Source organism: Ranitomeya imitator, chromosome 3 (genome assembly GCF_032444005.1).
Source record: "Ranitomeya imitator isolate aRanImi1 chromosome 3, aRanImi1.pri, whole genome shotgun sequence".
Classification (NCBI taxonomy): Eukaryota; Metazoa; Chordata; class Amphibia; order Anura; family Dendrobatidae; genus Ranitomeya; species Ranitomeya imitator.
The window spans coordinates 308,174,154-308,201,279 of record NC_091284.1 but is presented as its reverse complement, the minus strand read 5'-3'; the positions used below and the strand labels follow the sequence as shown (position 1 = coordinate 308,201,279).

Genomic DNA, 27,126 nt, shown 5'->3' with positions numbered 1-27,126 from the left:
CAGCATCTTCAAACTGTCCATGCTGCTTCCTCTTTCTAGGGGGGATGTGGATGATGATGCTGATGCTCTCGGAGAAGATGCCTCTACACACTCAAAGGAGGATCATGACTGTCTTGAACAAATGCAGAAAGTAGCCTCCAAGAAAAACGTGTCTGAAGACCCATCCCCACATGCTGACCTGACGTTCCTCACTGATGGTTCCAGATTTGCAGATGAAACGGGAAGGTTCCATACGGGATATGCCGCGGTTACACATGACCAGGTCATCTCAGCTGGATCACTACCACTGCACATGTCTGCACAAGAAGCGGAACTTAAAGCTTTGACGTTGGCTTTTCAGGAAGCAACGGAGAAGGTGGTCAACCTCTACACGGATTCAAGATATGCTTTCGGAGTGGCTCATGACTTCGGCAGTATCTGGGCAGCCAGAGGATACCTAACGTCCAGTGGAACTCCTGTAAAACATGCTGCTACCATACAAGAACTTGTGGCCGCTCTTGATCTACGTTCGGAGGTTGCAGTGATCAAGATCAAAGCTCACGGAAGATTGGATTCTCCAGAAGCAAGGAGGAACTTCTTTGCTGACAAAACAGTAAAAACCTATGCTGCTGATCCATTTGGGAAAGAGAAAGCAGCGGTGTACGTGTCACAAAACACTGAAAAAGGGATTAAAGGCTCTCTTATGAGGAGTATTCATCTACATAAAGACATCGGATGATGAAAAGAAGCCATGGCAAGAAGGAGGAGCTAAGAAAGGATGAAGATGGAGTCTGGAGGGTGAACAAAAAGTTCTGTCTACCCCGTAATCTGTATTCCTCGGAGACAGAATGGGCACACGGTATCGCCCAGATGCAGGAATCAGATGATTGACCTGATTTGGAAGACTTACATGGCACTTGGGATCTCTACTGTCACCCCAAAAATACTGCAATTCCTGCCTTGTGTGTGCAACATGCAATCCAGCACCGCCCCAGAAAGTTACTCAGAAACATTGGCTAAACCACTCTATCCCTTTCAGAGAATTCAGATAGATCACATTCAAATGCCAAAAGTAGGGAAGTACGGGTATGTACTGGTAGTGACTGACATGTTCTCAGGATGGCCCGAAGCCTATCCAGTAATAAACATGACTGCCAGAGTGACTGTTAAGAGACTGATGACTGAAGTAGTATGCAGATATGGGGTCCCAGAGGTAATTGAGAGTGACCAAGGACCTGCGTTCACTGCAGCACTGATTAAGGAACTATGGACATTGGTGGGAGCTGATTGGGGTTTACATACTCCATATCACCCACAGAGCAGTGGGAAAGTAGAAACACTGAATGGCACCTTGAAAAATAAAATACTGAAAGCCAGTTAGGAGGTCAGACTTGGACAGACATTTTGCCCATTGCCTTATACTCAGTCAGAAACACTCCAAGGGGTCCCACCAAACTCACACCACACGAGATTCTTTTTGGGGGAGCCTCCAAGGTTGGGTCAATATTTTCCACAACAACTAGCTTTAGGAAGTGATACTCTTGTAAATTATGTAATTGTCCTTACTAAAAGAACTGTCAGTAACACATGTACAAGTTTTATCATCCATTCCAGATCCAGATTCCAGTGAAGGTACCCATGATTTCCAACCTGGTGGCTACGTGGTAGTAAAGAAGTTCATCAGAAAGACATCCCTGGAGTCGAGATTTGAGGGTTCCTACCAAGTGCTCCTGACTACTCCTACTTCAGTCAGGATTGCTGAGCGTCTCCTGGATCCATATTATTATTATTATTATTTATTGTTATAGCGACATTTAATCCATCTCTCACATTATAAACTTGTTAGACAGTTAGGGACAGAGTAGGATCTGACCTGCTTGTCAAAGTCCAGCTACAAAGGGAGGTTTTCCCACAAGGGAAAACTTGTCTCAAACTGGTGAAAACTCCAATTCCCCCCCTCTCGGGCGAGACGGTCAGATATAGGATGTGTTACATCAGGGTGAGTGACATATGTATTTTATGTAACCATGGAGATGGGAGATTGGAGAGTAATAGATCCAGCAGGTAGAAAAGTCCCGAGGACGCTGGTAGCACGCTCCGATATACCTCCTGATATATCCATGATTGGTCACACATTCTCTGGTGTCTATAGCATCCGTATTGTCATGAAGCCTCTGATGTCATAGTGACACTTAACACTGGTGGGTTAGGGAACCACGGTGGGATCAAGATAAAAAAAGGGTTAATAAAGTATTTAGGGGGGACTGTTGAGGAGAGCCATAAGATCAAATACTTAATTAACCTCAAGACATAAGAGGTTGAGAGAAGCGACCCATAGCGTGTATTGTTTGATCTTACATAAGTTTTTTTTAGATGAAAGTAAGACACTAAAGATGGCTGCCATTTCCTGTATCAGAGAGCCATGTGGCTGCCTGGCTGGTATCCAAGATGACGCCCACCCTGGTGACCTCATGGATCCACCCACAGTGACGCCCACCTTGATGACCTCATGGACCAACCCACCCTGATGACCTCATGGATCCACCCATGGACTTGCTCATTGCCCAACCCACTAACCAATGGAATGCATCCGATCACTCCCATTTTAGAGCTAACCGAGCCCCCTTACAGGGGATATATAAATCTGTGTCTTGCCTGAATAAAGTCTTTTTTTCCCTTGCAGCTGGGCCATAGATTGATCATGGAGAGTTTACATATGACTGTGTGTTGTTATATGTTTATTTCTTTGGTGCACACCTGATCAATATCCATTAGGCCAGGAGTAGGCAACTTAAGTGAAGTGAACATTTTATTAAATTGTTCAACCTAACAGTGCTGCACAATCGTTATGGCCCCATATAGACACTTGCCCCATATAATGCTGCAAACGTTATGGCCCTATATAGAAACTTGCCCCATATAATGCTGCACAAACGTTATGGCCCCATATAGACACTTGCCCCATATAATGCTGCACAAACGTTACGGCCCCATATAGACACTTGCCCCATATAGTGCTGCACAAACGTTATGGCCCCATAAGATTCTCCATACAGACACTTGCCCCATTTGCTGTTGCTGCGATAAAAAAAAACAACACATACTCACCTCTCCGTCGCTCAGGCCCCCGGCACTTTCAATATTCACCTGTCCAAGTTCCAGCCGCCGCTCCATCTTCTTCAGCGTCTTCTGCACTGCAGGCATAGGGCGCGCACTAACCACGTCACCGCGCCCTCTGACCTCAGCGTCACTTCAGAAGACGCTGAAGACGGAGGCGGAGCAGTGGCTGGAACGAGGAGCAGGTGACTATCGCGCAGCGCTCCCCTCCCTGTATACTCACCTGCTCCTGGCACGGTGAAGTCCCTGCTTCCGGGGCGGCAGCTGCTTCCTGTATTGAGCGGTCACCGTTACCGCTCATTACAGTAATGAATATGCGGCTCCACCCTTATGGGAGGTGGAGCCGCATATTCATTACTGTAATGAGCGGTACCATGTGACCGCTCAGTACAGGAAGAAGCTGGGGAGCCAGGGACCGCGCCAGCCGCCAGGAGTAGGTAGGTGAGTATAATTAGACAGCCCCTGGCTGGTCCCAGTGGTCCTAGGCACTGGCAGCCCCTAACGCCGGCCCTGAATGGGCCCCCCCCGTCTCGCCAGGGCCCCGACACTTGCCTGGGTACGCCGGGTGCTGACACCGGCCCTGGTCCGGAGATTAAGTTTTCATCACCTCAGCTGAATGATTTACAGCTATTAGCCAGCTTGATTACATGTGGGGATTCCCTAGCAACCAGGCAACCCACACATGTATCTAGCCTGGTTAATAGCTGTAAATCATTCAGCTGCGGCAATGAAAACTTAATCTCCGAACACTAACAAATCACCCAAGTGTGCTCGGGAAAACCCAAGCAACAAGTATACTTGTTCATCACTAGTGCTGATGTCATTAGATGAGAGGGGGGTCAGGTTGTCAAGCCACACAGCTCTGGACTGCAACAGGTATCAATATTTAAATATTATTCAGATTATGAAAAACTATAGAATATGAAAAACTAAATTTAGCCCCAATCCTCACTAAGTTTACACGGAAAAGGGATGCAAGGTCTAAACTTCCTTTATCAGTTGTGGGGAGAACCAATTAAATTAAAATGATATGGATGCCCCAGCTGCTGTATCTTCTTCACAATTATCCTATACGGATCCCTTTAGGTTCTTTCGGGCTGTTGAAAGGGTGTTTAGATCTCTGTTTTGTTTTCCAAAAACAAATTTCCCACATTATCGTTAATGCATAAAATATGGTGTAAAATAAGAGATCTGCAACAAATAGAGAGTTGCTCACAATTTACATTAATATGGGACACCCCATGGTTAGTTAATCTGAGAAGTTTAGTGGATTTTGGGAAGTGGAGTGAGAGGGGGTGGGCAGATTATCCCCGCTGCTATTAGATAATGTACTCAAAGCTTATGCACAATTACAGGAGGAGTTTGATCTTAATCCAAAGGACTTTTATAAATACCTCCAGCTACGTCATGCTTTTAATGTGGACTTTACGGAGAGCGGTTTGAAAGTCTATGTACCAAATACTGTTATACTGTTAATTAGCATATAAATAGTTCATCTGGGATAATATTGTGACTGTATAGAATTTTATTAACATTAGTGCTAAGCAAACACTCAATTCATAGTAAAGAGAGAAGGGAGGCAGAGATCGGCCCAATATAAGAAGATCAATGGATAGAGATATTGGAAAGGGTACCCACAACTCTCTCTTAGTGAAGCGCATAGACTTTCTCAACTTTATCTAATACATAAGGTGTATAGAACACCGGATTTTACGTGTAAGATTGGGGCCAGAGCAGACGCATGCTGTCCTAGGTGTGGGGTGGAGGCGGCTACTCTTTTTCATCTGATGTGGTCATGTCCTAAACTGGAGAGATACTAGAGGAAAGTACTACGATTAATTAGACGAGTGTTTAAGGTGGTATTGGAAACTACGCCCTTAGTTTGTGTGCTGTGGTACGTGGAAGATTAACAGACAACTGAGCTGGGTAAAATAGCTATAGCACAAATGCTGTATTTAGCAAGGAAATTAATATCGCAAAACTGGTTGGATACGGAGAGTCCAGCAAAAAAGGAATACATCAACAAAATTAACCTTTTTATAATTTTTGGAAAAGGTGTGTACAAAAAATAGGCAATATTAATAAATTTGAACAGCTTTGGTTTGCCTGGATGGATGAACCAGGGCTCCCCCTCAAGGGAATTAGTGAGCTATAGATTGGGCTTGGTTTAAAGAGGATTACATGGCTACAAATTCCAAAAGGAGATGTTTTCTTTCTAGGCATAACAGCGGCGATGACTATGTTTTGTCCCTTTTTTTCTTTCTTTGCTTGTAGAATGGGACTTTGCTTTTAATTTAATTTAATTTGGTCTTTCCCTTTCCATGTCCCATTCCCCCCTTTCCAGTTGTTCTTAATTCTCTGTGTTTACTAGAAGCGGGTAGTATGTGTGTGTAAAAATTGTTGGAAAACTTCAATATACCGTACATACTTTATTAAAAAAAAAAAAAAGGGGCTAAAGTAACAATTTTGTGGGAAAAAGTAAAATTGGAATTTTTTCCTTCCACATTGCTTTCATTCCTGTGAAGCATCTAGAGGGTTAATAAACTTCTGGAATGGGTTTAACCCCTTAGTGACAGAGCCAATTTGGTACTTAATGACCAGGCCAATTTTTGCAATTCTGACCACTGTCACTTTATGAGATTATAACTCTGGAACGCTTCAACGGATCCCACTGATTCTGAGATTGTTATTTCGTGACATATTGTACTTCATGTTAGTGGTAACATTTGTTCGATATTACTTGCGATTATTTATGAAAAAAACGGAAATATGGCGAAAATTTTGCAATTTTCAAACTTTGTATTTTTATGCCCTTAAATCAGAGAGATATGTCACGAAAAATAGTTAATAAATAACATTTCCCACGTCTACTTTACATCAGCACAATTTTGGAAACAAAATTTTTTTTTGTTAGGGAGTTATAAGGGTTAAAAGTTGACCAGCAATTTCTCATTTTTACAACACCATTTTTTTTTAGGGACCACATCACATTTGAAGTCATTTTGAGGGGTCTATATGATAGAAAATAATGAAGTGTGACACCATTCTAAAAACTACACCCCTCAAGGTTCTCAAAACCACATTCAAGAAGTTTATTAACCTTTTACGTGCTTCACAGGAACTGAAACAATGTGGAAGGAAAAAATGAACATTTAACTTTTTTTGCAAACATCTTAATTCAGAACCATTTTTCTTATTTTCACAAGTGTAAAAACAGAAATGTAACCATAAATTTTGTTATGCAATTAAACCACTTTTTGGGCGCACCGCAGAACTTAGAAGTGAAGGAGCGCCGTTTGACTTTTTCAATGCAGAATTGGCTGGAATGGAGATCGGACGCCATGTCACGTTTAGAGAGCCCCTGATGTGCCTAAACAGTGGAAACCCCTCAAGTGACACCATTTTGGAAACTAGACCCCTTAAGGAACTAATCTAGATGTGTGGTGAGCACTCTGAACCCCCAAGTGCTTCACAGAAGTTTATAACGTAGAGCCGTGAAAATAAAAAATCGCTTTTGTATACACAAAAATGATCTTTTCGCCCACAAATTCTTATTTTCACAAGGGTAACAGGAGAAATTAGACCACAAAAGTTGTTGTGCGATTTCTCCTGAATACGTCGATACCCCATATGTGAGGGTAAACCACTGTTTGGGCGCACCGCAGAGCTTGGAAGTGAAGGAGCGCCGTTTTACTTTTTCAATGTAGAATTGGCTGGAATTGAGATTGGACGCCATGTCGCGTTTGGAGAGCCTCTGATGTGCCTAAACAGTGGAAACCCCCCACAAGTGACACCATTTTGGAAACTAGACCCCTTAAGGAACTTATCTAGATGTGTGGCGAGCACTTTGAACCCCCATGTGCTTCACATAAGTTTATAACGTAGAGCCGTGAAAAAAAAAAATTGCATTTTTTCTACAAAAATGATCTTTTTGCCCACAAATTTTTATTTTCACAAGGGTAACAGGAAAAATTAGACCACTAAAGTTGTTGTGCAATTTCTCCTGAGTACGTCGATACCCAATATGTGGGGGTAAACCACTGTTTGGGCACACCGCAGAGCTTGGAAGAGAAAGAGTGCCGTTTTACTTTTTCAATGTAGAATTGGCTGGAATTGAGATCGGACGCCATGTCGCGTTTGGAGAGCCCCTGATGTGCCTAAACAGTAGAAATCCCCCACAAGTGACCCCATTTTGGAAAGTAGACCCCCCATGGAACTTATCTAGATGTGTGGTGAGAACCTTGAATGCCCAAGTGCTTCACAGAAGTTTATAATGCAGAGTCGTGAAAATAAAAAATATTTTTTTTTCCACAAAAGATTTTTTAGCCCCCAAGTTTTTATTTTCACAAGGGTAACAAGAGAAATTGGACCCCAAAAGTTGTTGTCCAATTTGTCCTGAGTATGCTGGTACCCCATATGTGGGGGTAAACCACTGTTTGGGCGCACGGCAGAGCTCAGAAGGAAGGAGCGCCGTTTTGGAATGCAGACTTTGATAGAATGGTCTGCGGGTATTATGTTGCGTTTGCAGAGCCCCTGATGTACCTAACCAGTAGAAACCCTCCACAAGTGACCCCATTTTGGAAACTAGACCCCCCAAGGAACTTATCTAGATGTGTGGTGAGAACTTTGAATGCCCAAGTGCTTCACAGAAGTTTAGAATGCAGAGTCGTGAAAATAAAAAATATTTTTCTTTTCACAAAAAAGATATTGTAGCCCCCAAGTTTTTATTTTCACAAGGGTAACAGGAGAAATTGGACCACTAAAGTTGTTGTCCAATTTATCCTGAGTATGCTGATGCCCCATATGTGGGGGTAAACCACTGTTTGGGCGCATGGCAGAGCTCGGAAGGGAAGGAGCGCCATTTTGGAATGCAGACTTAGATAGAATGGTCTGTGGGCGTTATGTTGCGTTTGCAGAGCCCCTGATGTACCTAAACAGTAGTAACCCCCCACAAGTGACCCCGTTTTGGAAACTAGACCCCCCAAGGAACTTATATAGATGTGTGGTGAGAACTTTGAATGCCCAAGTGCTTCACAGAAGTTTATAATGCAGAGTCATAAAAAAAAATATATATATATATTTTTTCCACAAAAAAGATTTTGTAGCCCCCAAGTTTTTATTTTCACAAGGGTAACAAGAGAAATTGGACCCCCGAAGTTGTTGTTCAATTTATCCCGAGTACGCTGATGCCCCATATGTGGGGGTAACCCACTGTTTGGGCGCACGGCAGAGCTCAGAAGGGAGGGAGCACCATTTGACTTTTTGAGCGCAAAATTGGCTGTCGTGTTTGGAGACCCCCTGATGTACCTAAACAGTGTAAACCCCCCAATTCTAGCTCCAACCCTAACCCCAACACACCCCTAACCCTAATCCCAACCTGATCCATAATCCTAATCACTAACCCTAACCATAATCACAACCCTTACCCCAAAACAACCCTAATGTCAACCCTAACCATAACCCTAATGAAAACCCTAAATCCAACACACCCCTAATCCTAATCTCAACCCTAATCCTAAACCTAACCCTAATCCCAAGCGTAACCCTAATGCCAACCCTAACCCTAATACCAACCCTAATCCAAACCCTAACCCTAATCCCAACTCTAACCCTAACTTTAGCCCCAACCCTAGCCCTAACTTTAGCCCCAACCATAACCCTAGCCCTAAGGCTACTTTCACACTTGCGTCGTTTGGCATTCCGTCGCAATCCGTCGTTTTGGACAAGAAACGGATCCTGCAAATGTGCCCGCAGGATGCGTTTTTTGCCCATAGACTTGAATTGCCGACGGATCGTGACGGATGGCCACACGTCGCGTCCGTCGTGCACTGGATCAGTTGTGTTTTGGCGGACCGTCGGCACAAAAAAACGTTCAATGAAACGTTTTTTTGTACGTCGCATCCGCCATTTCTGACCGCGCATGCGTGGCCGTAACTCCGCCCCCTCCTCCCCAGGACATAGATTGGGCAGCGGATGTGTTGAAAAACTACAGCTGCTGCCCACGTTGTGCACAATTTTCACAACGTGCGTCGGTATGTCGGGCCGACGCATTGCGACGGCCCCGTACCGACGTAAGTGTGAAAGAAGCCTAACCCTAAATTTAGCCCCAACCCTAACCCTAAATTTAGCCCCAACTCTAACCCTAAATTTAGCCCCAACCCTAGCCCCAACCCTAGCCCTAACCCTAGCCCTAACCCTACCCCTAACCCTACTTTTAGCCCCAACTGCTGTTCTCCTGCCGGCCGGCAGATGAAGACAGATGGCGGGCGCACTGCGCATGCACCCGCCATTTTCTTCTGCCGGCGGCCAGGAGGAGCAGCAAGAGGATCCAGGGAAACAGGTGAGTATTGTAGGGTCCCCGAATCCCCCTATTTCTCTGTCCTCTGATGTGCGATCACATCAGAGGACAGAGAATTACACTTTACTTTTTTTTTTTGCGGTCGCCGGTAAACAGTTAATTACCGGCGATCGCAAAACAGGGGTCAGTAAAACCGACCCCGATCATGCTCTTTGGGGTCTTGGCTACCCTCGGCAGCCGAGACCCCAAAGATTCTCGCGGGGCCGGCCGGCGGGCGCACTGCGCATGCGCCCGCCATTTTGAAGATGGCGGCGCCCACCGGGAGACACGAGGAGCACCGGGGGAGCTATGTAAGTATTGGGGGGCCACCTGGGACCCCTTTTCTCTGTCCTCCGATGTGCGATCACATCGGAGGACAGAGAAATTAAAAAGAGATCGCGGTTTGTTTTTTTTTGCGATCGCCGGTAAACGGTTAATTACCGGCGATCGCAAATGCGGGGAGGGTAAAAAACCCCCCGAATCATGTTCTCTGGGGTCTCGGCTACCCCCGGCAGCCGAGACCCCGGAGAAAATCCGACTCTGGGGGGTGCTATTCACTTTTTCCACAGCGCCGTTAATTAACGGCGCTGTGGTTTAAGTACCCTTAGTGGCCACCGTTAAAAGGCGTATCGGCGGTCGCTAAGGGGTTAAGCACCTGGAGAGGTGTAATTTTTAGAAGTGTGTACATTTTGGGTATTTTCTGTCATATAGGCCCCTCAAAGTAACTTCAAATGTGATGTGATCCCTAATAAAAACGGTTTTGTAAATTTTGTTGGAAAAATGAAAAATTGCTAGTCAACTTTTAACCCCTATCTGACATGGGACGTACTATCCCGTCGAGGTGGGGTGGGTCCCCATGACCACGGACGGGATAGTACGTCCAGCGCGATCGGCGGCGCTCACGGGGGGAGCGCCGCCGATCGCGGCCAGGTGTCAGCTGTTTATCGCAGCTGACATCCGGCACTATGTGCCAGGAGCGGTCACGGACCGGCCCCGGCACATTAACCCCTGGCACCCCGCGATCAAAGATGATCGCGATGTGCGGGCGGTATAGGGAAGCTTCCCGCAGGGAGGGGGCTCCCTGCGGGCTTCCCTGAGCCCCCCGCAGCAACGCGATGTGATCGCGTTGCTGCGAGGGTCTCACCTCCCTCCCTGCTTCCTCCAGCCCCGGATCCAAGATGGCCGCGGATCCGGGTCCTGCAGGGAGGAAGGTGGCTTCATAGAGCCTGCTCAGAGCAGGCACTGTGAAGGCTGCAGCGCTGCATGTCAGATCAGTGATCTGATAGAGTGCTGTGCACACTGTCAGATCACTGATCTGTGATGTCCCCCCCTGGGACAATGTAAAAAAGTAAAAAAAAAAATTTCAAAATGTGTAAAAAAGAATAAAAAAAAATATTACTAAATAATGAAAAAAAAAAAAATATTATTCCCCTAAATACATTTCTTTATCTAAATAAAAAAAAAAACAATAAAAGTACACATATTTAGTATCGCCGCGTCCGTAACGACCCGACCTATAAAACTGGCCCACTAATTAACCCCTTCAGTAAACACCGTAAGAAAAAAAAAAAAAAAAAACAAGGCAAAAAACAACGCTTTATTATCATACCGCCGAACAAAAAGTGGAATAACACGCGATCAAAAAGACAGATATAAATAACCATGATACCGCTGAAAGCGTCATTTTGTCCCGCAAAAAACGAGCCGCCATACAGCATCATCAGCAAAAAAAAAAAAAGTTATAGTCCTGAGAATAAAGCGATGCAAAAATAATTATTTTTTCTATAAAATAGTTTTTATCGTATAAAAGCGCCAAAACATACAAAAATGATATAAATGAGGTGTCGCTGTAATCGTACTGACCCGAAGAATAAAACTGCTTTATCAATTTTACCAAACGCGGAACGGTATAAACGCCTCCCCCAAAAGAAGTTCATGAATAGCTGGTTTTTGGTCATTCTGCCTCGCAAAAATCGAAATAAAAAGCGATCAAAAAATGTAACGTGCCCGAAAATGTTACCAATAAAAACGTCAACTCGTCCCGCAAAAAACAAGACCTCACATGACTCTGTGGACCAAAATATGGAAAAATTATAGCTCTCAAAATGTGGTAACGCAAAAAATATTTTTTGCAATAAAAAGCGTCTTTCAGTGTGTGACGGCTGCCAATCATAAAAATCCGCTAAAAAAACCCGCTATAAAAGTAAATCAAACCCCCCTTCATCACCCCCTTAGTTAGGGAAAAATTAAAAAAATGTATTTATTTCCATTTTTCCATTAGGGTTAGGGCTAGGGTTTGGGCTAGGGTTAGGGCTAGGGTTAGAGCTAGGGTTAGGGCTAGGGTTAAGGCTACAGTTAGGGTTGGGGCTAAAGTTACGGTTAGGGTTTAGATTACATTTACAGTTGGGAATAGGGTTGGGATTAGGGTTAGGTGTGTGTCAGGGTTAGAGGTGTGGTTAGGGTTACTGTTGGGATTAGTGTTAGGGGTGTGTTTGGATTAGGGTTTCAGTTATAATTGAGGGGTTTCCACTGTTTAGGCACATCAGGGGCTCTCCAAACGCGACATGGCGTCCGATCTCAATTCCAGCCAATTCTGCGTTGAAAAAGTAAAACAGTGCTCCTTCCCTTCCGAGCTCTCCCGTGTGCCCAAACAGGGGTTTACCCCAACATATGGGGTATCAGCGTACTCAGGACAAATAGGACAACAACTTTTGGGGTCCAATTTCTCCTGTTACCCTTGGGAAAATACAAAACTGGGGGCTAAAAAATAATTTTTGTGGGAAAAAAAAAGATTTTTTATTTTCACGGCTCTGCGTTATAAACTGTAGTGAAACACTTGGGGGTTCAAAGTTCTCACAACACATCTAGATAAGTTCCATGGGGGTCTAGTTTCCAATATGGGGTCACTTGTGGGGGATTTCTACTGTTTAGGTACATTAGGGGTTCTGCAAACGCAATGTGACGCCTGCAGACCATTCCATCTAAGTCTGCATTCCAAATGGCACTCCTTCCCTTCCGAGCCCTCCCATGCGCCCAAACGGTGGTTCCCCCCAACATATGGGGTATCAGCGTACTCAGAACAAATTGGACAACAAATTTTGGGGTCCAATTTCTCCTGTTACCCTCGGGAAAATACAAAACTGGGGGCTAAAAAATAATTTTTGTGGGAAAAAATTTTTGTTTTATTTTTACGGCTCTCCATTATAAACTTCTGTGAAGCCCTTGGTGGGTCAAAGTGCTCACCACACATGTAGATAAGTTCCTTAGGGGGTCTACTTTCCAAAATGGTGTCACTTGTGGGGGGTTTCTACTGTTTAGGTACATTAGGGGCTCTGCAAACGCAATGTGACACCTGCAGATCATTCCATCTAAGTCTGCATTCAAATGGCACTCCTTCCCTTCCGAACCCTCCCATGCACCCAAACAGTGGTTCCCCCCACATATGGTGTATCATCGCACTCAGGACAAATTGGGCAACAAATTTTGGGGTCCACTTTCTCCTGTTACCCTCGGGAAAGTACAAAACTGGGGGCTAAAAAAATAATTTTTGTGGGAAAATTTTTTTGTTTTATTTTTACAGCTCTGCATTATAAACTTCTGTGAAGCACTTGGTGGGTCAAAGTGCTCACCACACATCTAGATAAGTTCCTTAGGGGGTCTACTTTCCAAAATGGTGTCACTTGTGGGGGGTTTCAATGTTTAGGCACATCAGTGGCTCTCCAAACGCAACATGGCGTCCCATCTCAATTCCTGTCAATTTTGCATTGAAAAGTCAAACGGCGCTCCTTCCCTTCCGAGCTCTCCCATCCGCCCAAACAGTGGTTTACCCCCACATATGGGGTATCAGCGTACTCAGGACAAATTGTATAACAACTTTTGGGGTCCAATTTCTTCTCTTACCCTTGGGAAAATAAAAAATTGGGGGCGAAAAGTTAATTTTTGTGAAAAAATATGATTTTTTATTTTTACGGTTCTACATTATAAACTTCTGTGAAGCACTTGGTGGGTCAAAGTGCTCACCACACATCTAGATAAGTTCCTTAAGGGGTCTACTTTCCAAAATGGTGTCACTTGTGGGGGGTTTCAATGTTTAGGCACATCAGGGGCTCTCCAAACGAAACATGGCGTCCCATCTCAATTCCAGTCAAGTTTGCATTGAAAAGTCAAATGGCGCTCCTTCGCTTCCGAGCTCTGCCATGCGCCCAAACAGTGGTTTACCCCCACATCTGGGGTATTGTCATGCTCAGGACAAATTGTACAACAATGTTTGGGGTCTATTTTCTCCTGTTACCCTTGGTAAAATTAAACAAATTGGAGCTGAATTAAATTTTTTGTGAAAAAAAGTTAAATGTTCATTTTTATTTAAACATTCAAAAAATTCCTGTGAAGCACCAGAAGGGTTAATAAACTTCTTGAATATGGTTTTGAGCACCATGAGGGGTGTAGTTTTTAGAATGGTGTCACACTTGGGTATTTTCTATCATATAGACCCCTCAAAATGACTTCAAATGAGATGTGGTCCCTAAAATAAAATGGTGTTGTAGAAATGAGAAATTGCTGGTCAACTTTTAACCCTTATAACTCCCTTAAAAAAAAAAATTTTGGTTCCAAAATTGTGCTGATGTAAAGTATACATGTGGGAAATGTTACTTATTAAGTATTTTGTGTGACATATCTCTGTGATTTAATTGCATAAAAATTCAAAGTTGGAAAATTGCGAAATTTTCAAAATTTTCGCCATATTTCCGTTTTTTTCACAAATAAACGCAGGTAATATCAAAGAAATTTTACCATTGTCATGAAGTACAATATGTCACGAGAAAATAATCTCAGAATCACTGGGATCCGTTGAAGCGTTCCAGAGTTATAACCTCACAAAGGGACAGTGGTCAGAATTGTAAAAATTGGCCCGGTCATTAACGTGCAAACCACCCTTGGGGGTAAAGGGGTTAGCACTCATAACTTTGTAAAAAAAAATTTTTTTTAAATTATGCTCATGTAAAGTAGACATGTGGGAAATGTTATTTATTAACTACTTTGTGTGACATAACTCTGATTTAAAGGAATAAAGATTTAAAGTTTGAAAATTGTGAAATATTTTTTAAATTTCTAATATTTTCACAAATAAACGCAAAAAAATATTGTCCTAAATTTACCACTAACATGATGTACAACATGTCTCGAAAAAACACTCTCAGAATCACTGAATACATTGAAGCGTTCCAGGGTTATTACCTCATAAAGTGACAGTGGTCAGAATTGAAAAAATTGGCCCGGTCATGAAGGTGAAAACAGACTTAGGTGCGAAGGGGTTATGAAGTGCTATTAGCTCTGCAGTTCTGCTGTTTTTGTTCTAGCACATAAATAAATTCAGGAAATTCCCACAAATAGCATTCATATGCACAATTGTTGGAACATAAGAGGAAAGTACATCTCAGTCACATAGTTACACACATTTAAGTACTTTATTATGTAATAGGCAAAGAGAAAATCTTATATTATCATTACCTATAAGGTTTCTACTCCAATATAAACAGTTCCTAACTACCCAACCGCCCTATCTATTCTGTAAACAGTAGAGTTCTCTATCAGGATGCCCATGCCTATGCGCTGGGGCACATCTATGAAATGAAACTAGTATTATATACATGTAATGTTTGTAAACCTATCATTTTTGTTTCTTTTGTTTACAATTACACCATCCAAACAGCCCAGTACTCAAAATTTGTATCCACGCAGGTCTATTAAGAATAATCTTTTCCTTCATAAAAATGGTAAAGATTCTTCAACTGCATTGAACTATATGCGCTGTAACCAGTCAGTCCTATTACAACATTTTCTCTTACCATTTATGTGGCCTCATTCAATATTTAGCTTCAATTCTAATCTGAGGAACAGTTCATGGTTCTATCTGCCTTAACATCTAAGACAGAGTATGCAAAAAGAGTCAATAATTGTATCAATCTTCATAAGTGCTTGACACAATCCCAATAGCACTTTGAACACTAGCTGGGAACTGGTCATTATTTGTTGTGGTAGATGCTTGCCTTATATTAATCCTATTTGCAATATCAAGAAACATTTAACAGTATTAATACATATTCTAGTTGAACTTTGTGTGCTTTCAATATTTAGTTCCAGCGGTGTTCATAAAACGAGTGCGCATGTAGACCTTGCACACTTCCACAGTCTGTCTTCCTGGATTCCTCTTCGTTCCAAGAAACGAGTTTCTTCAACGCTACGGTCATGTTCTGAACTTACAAACCCCAAAACATTCTTGCTTTTCTATAAAGAGCAGCATTATCATAGTTATGCATATTATTAGCATTATTCACACAGTTTTCAGTTACGGTCTTCAACAACATTTTATGGTGGACAGCTCATCTTCAACATCTTTACAACACTATCACTGGCTGACTATGACTTGATTGCTGGCCATGGAGTGTCCTGTGTTTGCCTGAACATCTACAAATCCCATTCTCTGACGGCGCTTCCTCTGCTCGGTCATCTAAATGAAAAAACGTACAAGAGAATGTATCAAATATGTCTGTAAATTGGTTTCTGCCTCAGTACTTACACTCTGCAGCCTGGCATATATTAATCTCTAAGGATGTTAAGTGAATGATAAATTACTTGCATAGTATTCGTGTTTGAAGGAACTATAGAAGAGTAAAAACCTTGTCATCCAATAGTGAAGCAGTAAAATTGAATTATGTAATATCCAGAGGGAGAGAGAATCATTATCTTCTAGGAATAATCATGGACCATCATAATATACACTACCAAAAGTCTAAAGGCCCCTTCACATTTATCGACGCTGCAGCGATACCGACAACGATCCGGATCGCTGCAGCGTCGCTGTTTGGTCGCTGGAGAGCTGTCACACAGACCGCTCTCCAGCGACCAACGATGCCGGTAACCAGGGTAAACATCGGGTAACTAAGCGCAGGGCCGCGCTTAGTAACCCAATGTTTACCCTGGTTACCATGCTAAAAGTAAAAAAAAACAAACACTACATACTTACCTACAGCCGTCTGTCCTCCAGCGCTGTGCTCTGCTTCTCTGCTCTCCTCTTGTACTGTCTGGGAGCCGGAAAGCAGAGCGGTGACGTCACCGCTCTGCTTTCCGGCTCACAGCCAGTACAGGAGGAGTGCAGAGCGCAGCGCTGGAGGACAGACAGCGGTAGGTAAGTATGTAGTGTTTGTTTTTTTTTACTTTTAGCATGGTAACCAGGGTAAACATCGGGTTACTAAGCGCGGCCCTGCGCTTAGTTACCCGATGTTTACCCTGGTTACCAGTGAAGACATCGCTGGATTGGTGTCACACACGCCGATCCAGCGATGTCTCCAGGGAGTCCAGCGACGAAATAAAGTTCTGGACTTTCCTCAGCGACCAACGATCTCCCAGCAGGGGCCTGATCGTTGGTCGCTGTCACACATAACGATTTCATTAACGATATCGTTGCTACGTCACAAATAGCAACGATATCGTTAACAATATCGTTATGTGTGAAGGTACCTTAAGACCTTCTACTGCTCTAACAGATTGGTGGTAGTTGTGATAGCACATAAAGCTAGTGCTGAAGCTGAATAAGCAACTGCTGAAAAGGGCCATGTAATATGAACTGTACAAAGTGTAAAATTGCAGCATGCACTGACAGATTACATTTTGCAGACCCGCATTTCCAGATCATGGTGCCATACGATCACAGTGACTTATGAGCCAATGAGATTTCATGTGTCTCCTCTATATAGGTCAAGCTATGCGGAACCAAGCTGGTTTTGGTATAATTTACAGAAAGTAAAATTGTTTACACTTTAAAATTGTTTCCCCCTTTTTCCCACATTACCTTCCTCTTTTTTATCTGTCACCACAGTCTGTTCCCCCATCCTTTATTATGCAGGTTGACGTTGTGTGATACACCTCTTTTGGTCACGTCTTACCTTGTCTCTAAATGTATTGTTACGGTATTTATTTTTATGTAAATTAATTAAAAAATGTTTGTATTTTTATCTGTTGGATTTTTATACTCTCTTTACTCTCTGGTTGCAAGATCACTGATTCCAAGATTGTAGACACCTGTGATGCTAGTTAGTGGACACACTTTGATTTAATATGTCCCTTTTGTCACATTATTCTCAGGGGTACCATAATTTATGTCCGGGCCTATTTCATGAGTTTTATTTTTTTTTTAATTCTGTGGAAACATGGTTGAAAAGCAATGTCTGACTTTCATTTGTTCATTTTCACAGATCTTTTATTTATTATTACTTTTGTCAGATTCAAGTTATTTCTGTGACAATTGTGGGTTTTTCTGTCAATAAATGAGGGGTACCAACAATTTTGACCACGTGTGTACAGACTCAGCCACAGCTGCAATGTATGAAAGTAGATGCCGCCTGCCCGGGGGCATTGAAATGATGAAGGGTAAACATTTAAAGCCTAAGCAATTAGAAAGTTATTTTAACCTTTTTAGCAAAACTACGGTATATGACTGAGCACTGCCAGTCTATGATATCATGAGCCAATTTCATACCAATCTTCCACAGACTATAGAAAATCACAGTGCCGTCTCTGACATTGCCAGCCATTCTTCATGAGCTAGCTGCATAGGCTGTATGCTTCTTGCCCTCTGCTAGTGAAATTTATGGAGGTGAATTCTGTACCTGTTCCTTCAGTTCATTGAGCTGTGATGTTAGATGAGTAACCAGCCGCATGGTTGAGTTCAGTTTGTCCTGGAGGCTACGTATTTCGTTCTGCTCTCCCTCCCCTTCATTACTGACTAGAGACATTGCTCTCATCCTAGGGAACCAGTCCAGGTTTTTACTCTGCAGAAAAGGTAATCAAATATAATATGTATATATTATTAACATGGCGTTATCAGTTTACTATATATATATATATATATATTCACACTCAAATACAACATATTTCTGCCTTCCATCATCAGAGCATCTTTTGCCTGATAAATTGAACACTCTGCATTTGGAATGTCATTAAAGCACCACTTCAGCGTTTTTGTTATTGCACTGCTGGAGTGAAGCTTTAAATATAATTCCCCTGCCCCTGTCTGATACTCATCTTCCGGCATATTCATCTGTTCTCACCGCTGCTCATATTGAACTCCGGTGAAAAATTACCTGCCTGCAGCTCCAATATTTCATGGAATTGTGCGGTGGTCACTTTTCACTACAAGTCTATGACAGCCTTGTTCTGACTCTCATTAACTTGTATTGAGAGCCTGTGACATAGCTTCTTAATTTCAGACAGTCAGAAGCTACTGACGCAAGATGGCGCCGTGGGATTGGAGATGTAGAAAAAGGGTGAAGACGCCAGAGGGTGAGTATATGACCAGGGGCAGGGGACTTACATTTAAAGCACCTCTCCAGCACTAAAAAAAAGAAAAACAGCTGAAGTGGTGCTTTTAATTAGACCTAAAACTGAAATATAATCTACTATATAATTGTCTAAGGGTCACTTCCGTCTGTCTTTCACAGATATTGATTGGTCGTGACCTCTGTCTGTCATGGAAATCCAAGTCGCTGATTGGTCGTTTTGCTGCGACCAATCAGCGACTGGCACAATCCGACGGAAAAATGGCCGCTCCTTACTCCCCGCAGTCAGAGCCCGCTCCATACTGCCCTCCAGTCAGCCCTCACACAGGATTAATGCCAGGGTTAATGCCAGCGTTAATGGACCGCGGTGTAACGCACTCCATTAACGCAGCTATTAATCCAGTGTGACCAACTTTTTACTATTGATGCTGCGTATGCAGCATCAATAGTAAAAAGATCTAATCTTACAAATAATAATAATTAAAAAAAACGTTATTCTCACCCTCTGACGTTGCGTCCTCTCCTCGGCAGTGCAAGCGGAAGGTTCCGGCGCCAAGGATGCTATGCGAGAAGGACCTGCCGTGACATCACTGTCATGTGACCGCAACGTCATCACAGGCCCTGCGCTCATACCAACCCTGGGACCGGAAGCTGCCGCGTGCACTGCACACAAGCGCCGGAACTACAAGGGGCTCTTCGGAGGGTGAGTATATGTTTATTTTAAGTCTTTTTTTAACCTGTTACATACGTGGCTGGGCAATATACTACGTGGCTGGGCAATATACTATGTGACTGGCCAATATACTACGTATCTGTGCTGTATACTACGTGGCTCTGTGCTGTATACTACGTCGCTGTGCAATATACTACGTGGCTGGGCAATATATACTACGTGACTGGGCAATATACTACGTGACTGGGCAATATACTACGTGGCTGGGCAATAGTACTTGGCTGGGCAATATACTACGTGACTGGGCAATATACTACGTGGCTGGGCAATACTACGTCGCTGGGCAATATATACTACGTGACTGGGCAATATACTACGTGGCTGGGCAATAGTACGTGGCTGGGCAATATAGTATGTGACTGGGCAATATACTACGTGACTGGGCAATATACTACGTGACTGGGCAATATACTACGTGACTGGGCAATATACTACGTGACTGGGCAATATACTACGTGACTGGGCAATATACTACGTGGCTGGGCAATATACTACGTGGCTGGGCAATATACTACGTGGTTGGGCAATATACTACGTGGACATGCACATTCTAGGACACCCGATGCGTTAGAAGCGGGCCACCATCTAGTAGTTCTATAATTATGCTGGACAAAGTGAACTGCACAGCACTCATTATTGATATTCCTTCAAGACATTCATTTATTTAATTCTAAGCTTAAAGGCATGTTCCCATCTCAGACATTTATGGCATATCATGTGGATGTGGGTCCAGTATTTAGCAGTGGGTCCCACTGGAGGTCGGGGCTTAGTCTTGAGCCACTGTAAACATTGAGGTGCCTGAGCATGAGGGTTGCTCTCCATTCACTTTTATAGGAATTCCCAAAAACCATAAGCAAGTATGTGAAGTGGGATCTGCATCTATGAGATATTGATTTTTTCCCATGATACGCCATATATGTCTGAAATGGGAATGCCCCTTTAAACAGTTCTACTTGCACATTCAAGCCTTATCCTTCAAAGGGATTTCCACTTTCAAGTGGGCCCTAAACATTGCACAAGACCTAAAATAACAAGCACAGCAGGTACTTGCCCTCTCTGGTCCAGTGACGGTGTCTGCCGCTGCTCCATACTCATTATTTTGGCTGCAGCCATGATGTCACGTTGACAATGTGCATTAACGCTGCAGCTAATAAATGAGTTCGGGTGTCATAGTGATGTCACGGCTGCAGCCCAAACACTGAGGCCCAAGTAGTGGCTGACAGCCATAGCGTAGCATTTGGGTCCAATTTCTTGAAAGTGGAAAACCACTTTAAGAGACATATGACCCCTGAAGAAGGGACTTACGCGAAATGTACGCGTTCGGGTACGGGGCCAACGCCAAGGCAGGACGTTCCATATGGGTAAATAATGCTAAATTGCCAAAAATGTGTACCCATTATGTTTTTGCTTTCTGAGTAATCTGGAATATTGACAGATTTACCTGATGCACTTGCACTTTATTTGCCTGTTTGTATGTTGGAATATTCCTCCTCTGGGACAAGATAATAACACTTAACAACTAATGGCAACTCTAGTATGATAATATACAGTACAGAACAAAAGTTTGGACACACCTTCTCATTTAAAGATTTTTCTGTATTTTCATGACTATGAAAATTGTACATTCACACTGAAGGCATCACAACTATGAATTAACACATGTGGAATTATATACTTAACAAAAAAGTGTGAAACTACTGAAAGTATGTTTTATATTATAGGTTCTTCAAAGTAGCCACCTTTTGCTTTGATGACTGCTTTGCACACTCTTGGCATTCTCTTGTTGAGCTTCAAGAGGTAGTCACCGGAAATGGTCTTCCAACAATCTTGAAGGAGTTCCCAGAGATGCTTAGCACTTGTTGGTTGGCCCTTTTGCCTTCACTCTGCGGTCCAGCTCATCCCAAACCATCTCGATTGGGTTCAGGTCTGGTGACTGTGGAGGCCAGGTCATCTGGCGTAGCACCCCATCACTCTCCTTCTTGGTCAAATAGCCCTTACACAGCCTGGAGGTGTGATTGGGGTCATTGTCCTGTTGAAAAATAAATGATGGTCCAACTAAACGTAAATCGGATGGAATAGCATGCGGCTGCAAGATGCTGTGGCAGCCATGATGGTTCAGGATGCCTTCAATATTGAATAAATCCCCAACAGTGTCACCAGCAAAGCACCTCCACACCATTACACCTCCTCCTCCTCCATGCTTCACGGTGGGAACCAGGCATGTAGAGTCCATCCGTTCACCTTTTCTGCATCGCACAAAGACACGTTGGTTGGAACCAAAGATCTCAAATTTGGACTCATCAGACCAAAGCACAGATTTCCACTGGTCTAATGTCCATTCCTTATGTTTGTTAGCCCAAACAAGTCTCTTCTGCTTGTTGCCTGTCCTTAGCAGTGGTTTCCTAGCAGCTATTTTACCATGAAGGCCTGCTGCACAAAGTCTCCTCTTAACAGTTGTTGTAGAGATGTGTCTGCTGCTAGAACTCTGTGTGGCATTGACCTGGTCTCTAATCTGAGCTGCTGTTAACCTGTGATTTCTGAGGCTGGTGACTCGGATAAACTTATTCTCAGAAGCAGAGGTGACGCTTGGTCTTCCTTTCCTGGGGCGGTCCTCATGTGACTTTGTAGCACTTGATGGTTTTTGCCACTGCACTTGGGGACACTTTCAAAGTTTTCCCAATTTTTCGGACTGACTGACCTTCATTTCTTAAAGTAATGATGGCCACTCGTTTTTCTTTACTTAGCTGCTTTTTTCTTGCCATAATACAAATTCTAACAGTCTATTCAGTAGGACTATCAGCTGTGTATCCACCAGACTTCTGCACAACACAACTGATGATCCCAACCCCATTTATAAGGCAAGAAATCCCACTTATTAAACCTGACAGGGCACACCTGTGAAGTGAAAACCATTCCCGGTGACTACGTCTTTAAGCTCATCAAGAGAATGCCAAGAGTGTGCAAAGCAGTCATCAAAGCAAAAGGTGGCTACTTTGAAGAACCTAGAATATAAGACATAATTTCAGTTGTTTCACACTTTTTTGTTAAGTATATAATTCCACATGTGTTAATTCATAGTTTTGATGCCTTCAGTGTGAAAGTACAATTTTCATAGTCATGAAAATACAGAAAAATCTTTAAATGAGAAGGTGTATCCAAACTTTTGGTCTGTACTGTATATTTAAGTCCTTCCTTGTTTATGTCCCCTTTTGTTTGAACCCTGGGTCATCCCTTGTGAGACCTACATGTACCCTTTGCATTTTTTCTATAGTTTAAACTGCTGAAAAATCATTTGGAATGTTGCTGTTCAATAAAAGAAACTATTTTGTACTTCTATTGGCATAAAAAGACTCGGTTTCTCCTTGTTCAAATGTTTGTCATGAGTCGCCAATATATGGGTACACTTAATATTTGGAACTGGTATTTTCTTTATATTCACTTATAGAGACATATTTGATTTATAGGTCAATCAATCTTAAATTAAACACAATCAAAAATATTTCTTTATGAACTTACATGTATTTACAATCGAACTCCAAAAGTTACATTTCTGGGATGTGTAACCAATGAGTGAGTGGTAGTACAGCTACAAGTCACTTATATTATCTTTGAACACCATTTTATTTCTTAAATTGGTCCAAAATTCTGACTAATTTCTTGACACATATATCACTAGCTGTATGTCACTAGCTGATAGAGATTGTGTTTTCTGTTACTCTATATCCCTTGCCATAGCCATAGATTATAACGATAAATGTCTACCACTTGTAATGTGAGTCTACGAGCTGGCCACGTAATATTATACATTGCGTACAATACCACAGAATGCAGTATACAGTAAGCTCCTGGTTTCCCACTAGTATTGGAAGAATGATGTCAATGAACTCGGACTATGCAGAGTATTTGGAGCTGTGTATCAGAAAACCCAAACTCGACTGCAATAAACCTTACATCATGTTAGTTTTAAAAGTTGGACATTCACTTTAAAATCAACAATCATCTCAGTATTGCAGAATGTCTGCACTGGATTAAACAGAAAATGATTCACTTTAATATGTTAATAAAATACATAGGGAATGTGTCTTTACCGTGGATACATTTAGCACATTACAGCCATACAGCCACCGTTCTCAGACTTAGGCCATGTTCACATGATGCGTTTTCTTTATGTAAATTTTCCGCTGCGTTTCACAGAACCAGCAAAGTCTATGAGATTTCAGAAAACTCATGCCCACACATTGTTATTTTGTTCTCATTATTTTGTGCCAAACCTTGTTTTTTTGCAAAAATGGAGCATGCGCACTAATTTCAGCATTTTTCACCAGTGCAAATAACGCTGCAAAAACGCAAATATCAGTTTTTGCTGTATTTTTGGTGTAGAATCAGATTTTTTTATGCACTAAACTTTATCAGCATGCACAAGAGACAAATTTACCATCACAAAAATGCAGCAAAAACGCAACAAAATCTGTTTCTTACTGCTAGGAAAGCAGGTTTTGTCTTTGGAAAAAAATGCAACATGTGAACATAATTACAACATAGCAAGGCCCTGAATAATTCTGTATAATCTTCTACTTCTCTGTTCTGTAAAGAATCATACAGTACACTTAACATTAATTTCATCTATATTTCATACTATTTACACAGTTAAATGGCTGTATGCGACAGATGTATCCTGCATTATATGTTAAAAAATGAAAGCCATGGCCACTAGAAATCAGTACTGTAAAATGTATAATTATGGCTGTAGTCAATTTTTTCCATTATATTAATTCATCCCCAAATGTGACGGTTCCATAACTGAGATAATTGGTTGCGGTGATGCTGATTAATGTTTCGCATAACTAACAAAACATATTCTGCACAAAAGCATTCATAGCACACGAACTGTGGGCCTGCAATAAATAAAAACATGTAATTTCCTCACAGTTCAGGTACAGAAAATGAATAAGTAACAGTCGTCATATATCAGAGAAGCATATCTTTAAACATTCAAAAGCCTTGTTAAATTAAAAAAATAATAAAAATAAAAAAATTGCCACAATCGCAAGTACCGAAAAGGCCCCTAAGTGCTCTAAAAAGATGTGTATAACACACTAAGGTCTCCTTGGATTGTACAGCATTAGTAACGTCAAAGTGACCTCAATATATAAGGCTAAGGACCATATATGTGACACTTTCAAAAGGGGGTGCTACTAGGCACTAACCATAGTAACATAGTAACATAGTTAGTAAGGCCGAAAAAAGACATTTGTCCATCCAGTTCAGCCTATATTCCATCATAATAAATCCCCAGATCTACGTCCTTCTACAGAACCTACTTGTATGATACAATATTGTTCTGCTCCAGGAAGACATCCAGGCCTCTCTTGAACCCCTCGACTGAGTTCGCCATCACCACCTCCTCAGGCAAGCAATTCCAGATTCTCACTGCCCTAACAGTAAAGAATCCTCTTCTATGTTGGTGGAAAAACCTTCTCTCCTCCAGACGCAAAGAATGCCCCCTTGTGCCCGTCACCTTCCTTGGTATAAACAGATCCTCAGCGAGATATTTGTATTGTCCCCTTATATACTTATACATGGTTATTAGATCGCCCCTCAGTCGTCTTTTTTCTAGACTAAATAATCCTAATTTCGCTAATCTATCTGGGTATTGTAGTTCTCCCATCCCCTTTATTAATTTTGTTGCCCTCCTTTGTACTCTCTCTAGTTCCATTATATCCTTCCTGAGCACCGGTGCCCAAAACTGGACACAGTACTCCATGTGCGGTCTAACTAGGGATTTGTACAGAGGCAGTATAATGCTCTCATCATGTGTATCCAGACCTCTTTTAATGCACCCCATGATCCTGTTTGCCTTGGCAGCTGCTGCCTGGCACTGGCTGCTCCAGGTAAGTTTATCATTAACTAGGATCCCCAAGTCCTTCTCCCTGTCAGATTTACCCAGTGGTTTCCCATTCAGTGTGTAATGGTGACATTGATTTCTTCTTCCCATGTGTATAACCTTACATTTATCATTGTTAAACCTCATCTGCCACCTTTCAGCCCAAGTTTCCAACTTATCCAGATCCATCTGTAGCAGAATACTATCTTCTCTTGTATTAACTGCTTTACATAGTTTTGCATCATCTGCAAATATCGATATTTTACTGTGTAAACCTTCTACCAGATCATTAATGAATATATTGAAGAGAACAGGTCCCAATACTGACCCCTGCGGTACCCCACTGGTCACAGCGACCCAGTTAGAGACTATACCATTTATAACCACCCTCTGCTTTCTATCACTAAGCCAGTTACTAACCCATTTACACACAATTTCCCCCAGACCAAGCATTCTCATTTTGTGTACCAACCTCTTGTGCGGCACGGTATCAAACGCTTTGGAAAAATCGAGATATACCACGTCCAATGACTCACCGTGGTCCAGCCTATAGCTTACCTCTTCATAAAAACTGATTAGATTGGTTTGACAGGAGCGATTTTTCATAAACCCATGCTGATATGGAGTTAAACAGTTATTCTCATTGAGATAATCCAGAATAACATCCCTCAGAAACCCTTCAAATATTTTACCAACAATAGAGGTTAGACTTACTGGCCTATAATTTCCAGGTTCACTTTTAGAGCCCTTTTTGAATATTGGCACCACATTTGCTATGCGCCAATCCTGCGGAACAGACCCTGTCGCTATAGAGTCCCTAAAAATAAGAAATAATGGTTTATCTATTACATTACTTAGTTCTCTTAGTACCCGGAGATTTATCTATTTTAATCTTATTTAGCCGGTTTCGCACCTCTTCTTGGGTTAGATTGGTGACCCTTAATATAGGGTTTTCATTGTTTCTTGGGATTTCACCTAGCATTTCATTTTCCACCGTGAATACCGTAGAGAAGAAGGTGTTTAATATGTTAGCTTTTTCCTCGTCATCTACAACCATTCTTTCCTCACTATTTTTTAAGGGGCCTACATTTTCAGTTTTTATTCTTTTACTATTGATATAGTTGAAGAACAGTTTGGGATTAGTTTTACTCTCCTTAGCAATGTGCTTCTCTGTTTCCTTTTTGGCAGCTTTAATTAGTTTTTTAGATAAAGTATTTTTCTCCCTATAGTTTTTTAGAGCTTCAATGGTGCCATCCTGCTTTAGTAGTGCAAATGCTTTCTTTTTACTGTTAATTGCCTGTCTTACTTCTTTGTTTAGCCACATTGGGTTTTTCCTATTTCTAGTCCTTTTATTCCCACAAGGTATAAACCGCTTACACTGCCTATTTAGGATGTTCTTAAACATTTCCCATTTATTATCTGTATTATTAGTTCTGAGGATATTGTCCCAGTCTACCAGATTAAGGGCATCTCTAAGCTGGTCAAACTTTGCCTTCCTAAAGTTCAGTGTTTTTGTGACTCCCTGACAAGTCCCCCTAGTGAAAGACAGGTGAAACTGCACAATATTGTGGTCGCTATTTCCTAGATGCCCGACCACCTGCAGATTTGTTATTCTGTCAGGTCTATTAGATAGTATTAGGTCTAAAAGTGCTGCTCCTCTGGTTGGATTCTGCACCAATTGTGAAAGATAATTTTTCTTGGTTATTAGCAGAAACCTGTTGCCTTTATGGGTTTCACAGGT

The 27,126-nt window shown here is 42.1% G+C and overlaps 1 protein-coding gene across 1 annotated transcript in view; it reads right to left on the bottom strand.

The window, feature by feature from the left end:
• Window positions 1-14,879: 14,879 nt before the first annotated feature.
• ITPR3 (inositol 1,4,5-trisphosphate receptor type 3) overlaps window positions 14,880-27,126 on the bottom strand; it is a 544,758-nt gene continuing 532,511 nt past the window's right edge. Inside the window, exons 57-58 of the mRNA XM_069756594.1 lie at window positions 18,100-18,261; window positions 14,880-15,941 (exon numbers count right to left, since the gene is read on the bottom strand). Of these exons, the coding sequence (XP_069612695.1) occupies window positions 15,840-15,941; window positions 18,100-18,261 (264 nt within the window). The 3' untranslated portion in view covers window positions 14,880-15,839. The remainder of the gene's footprint in view (window positions 15,942-18,099; window positions 18,262-27,126) is intronic.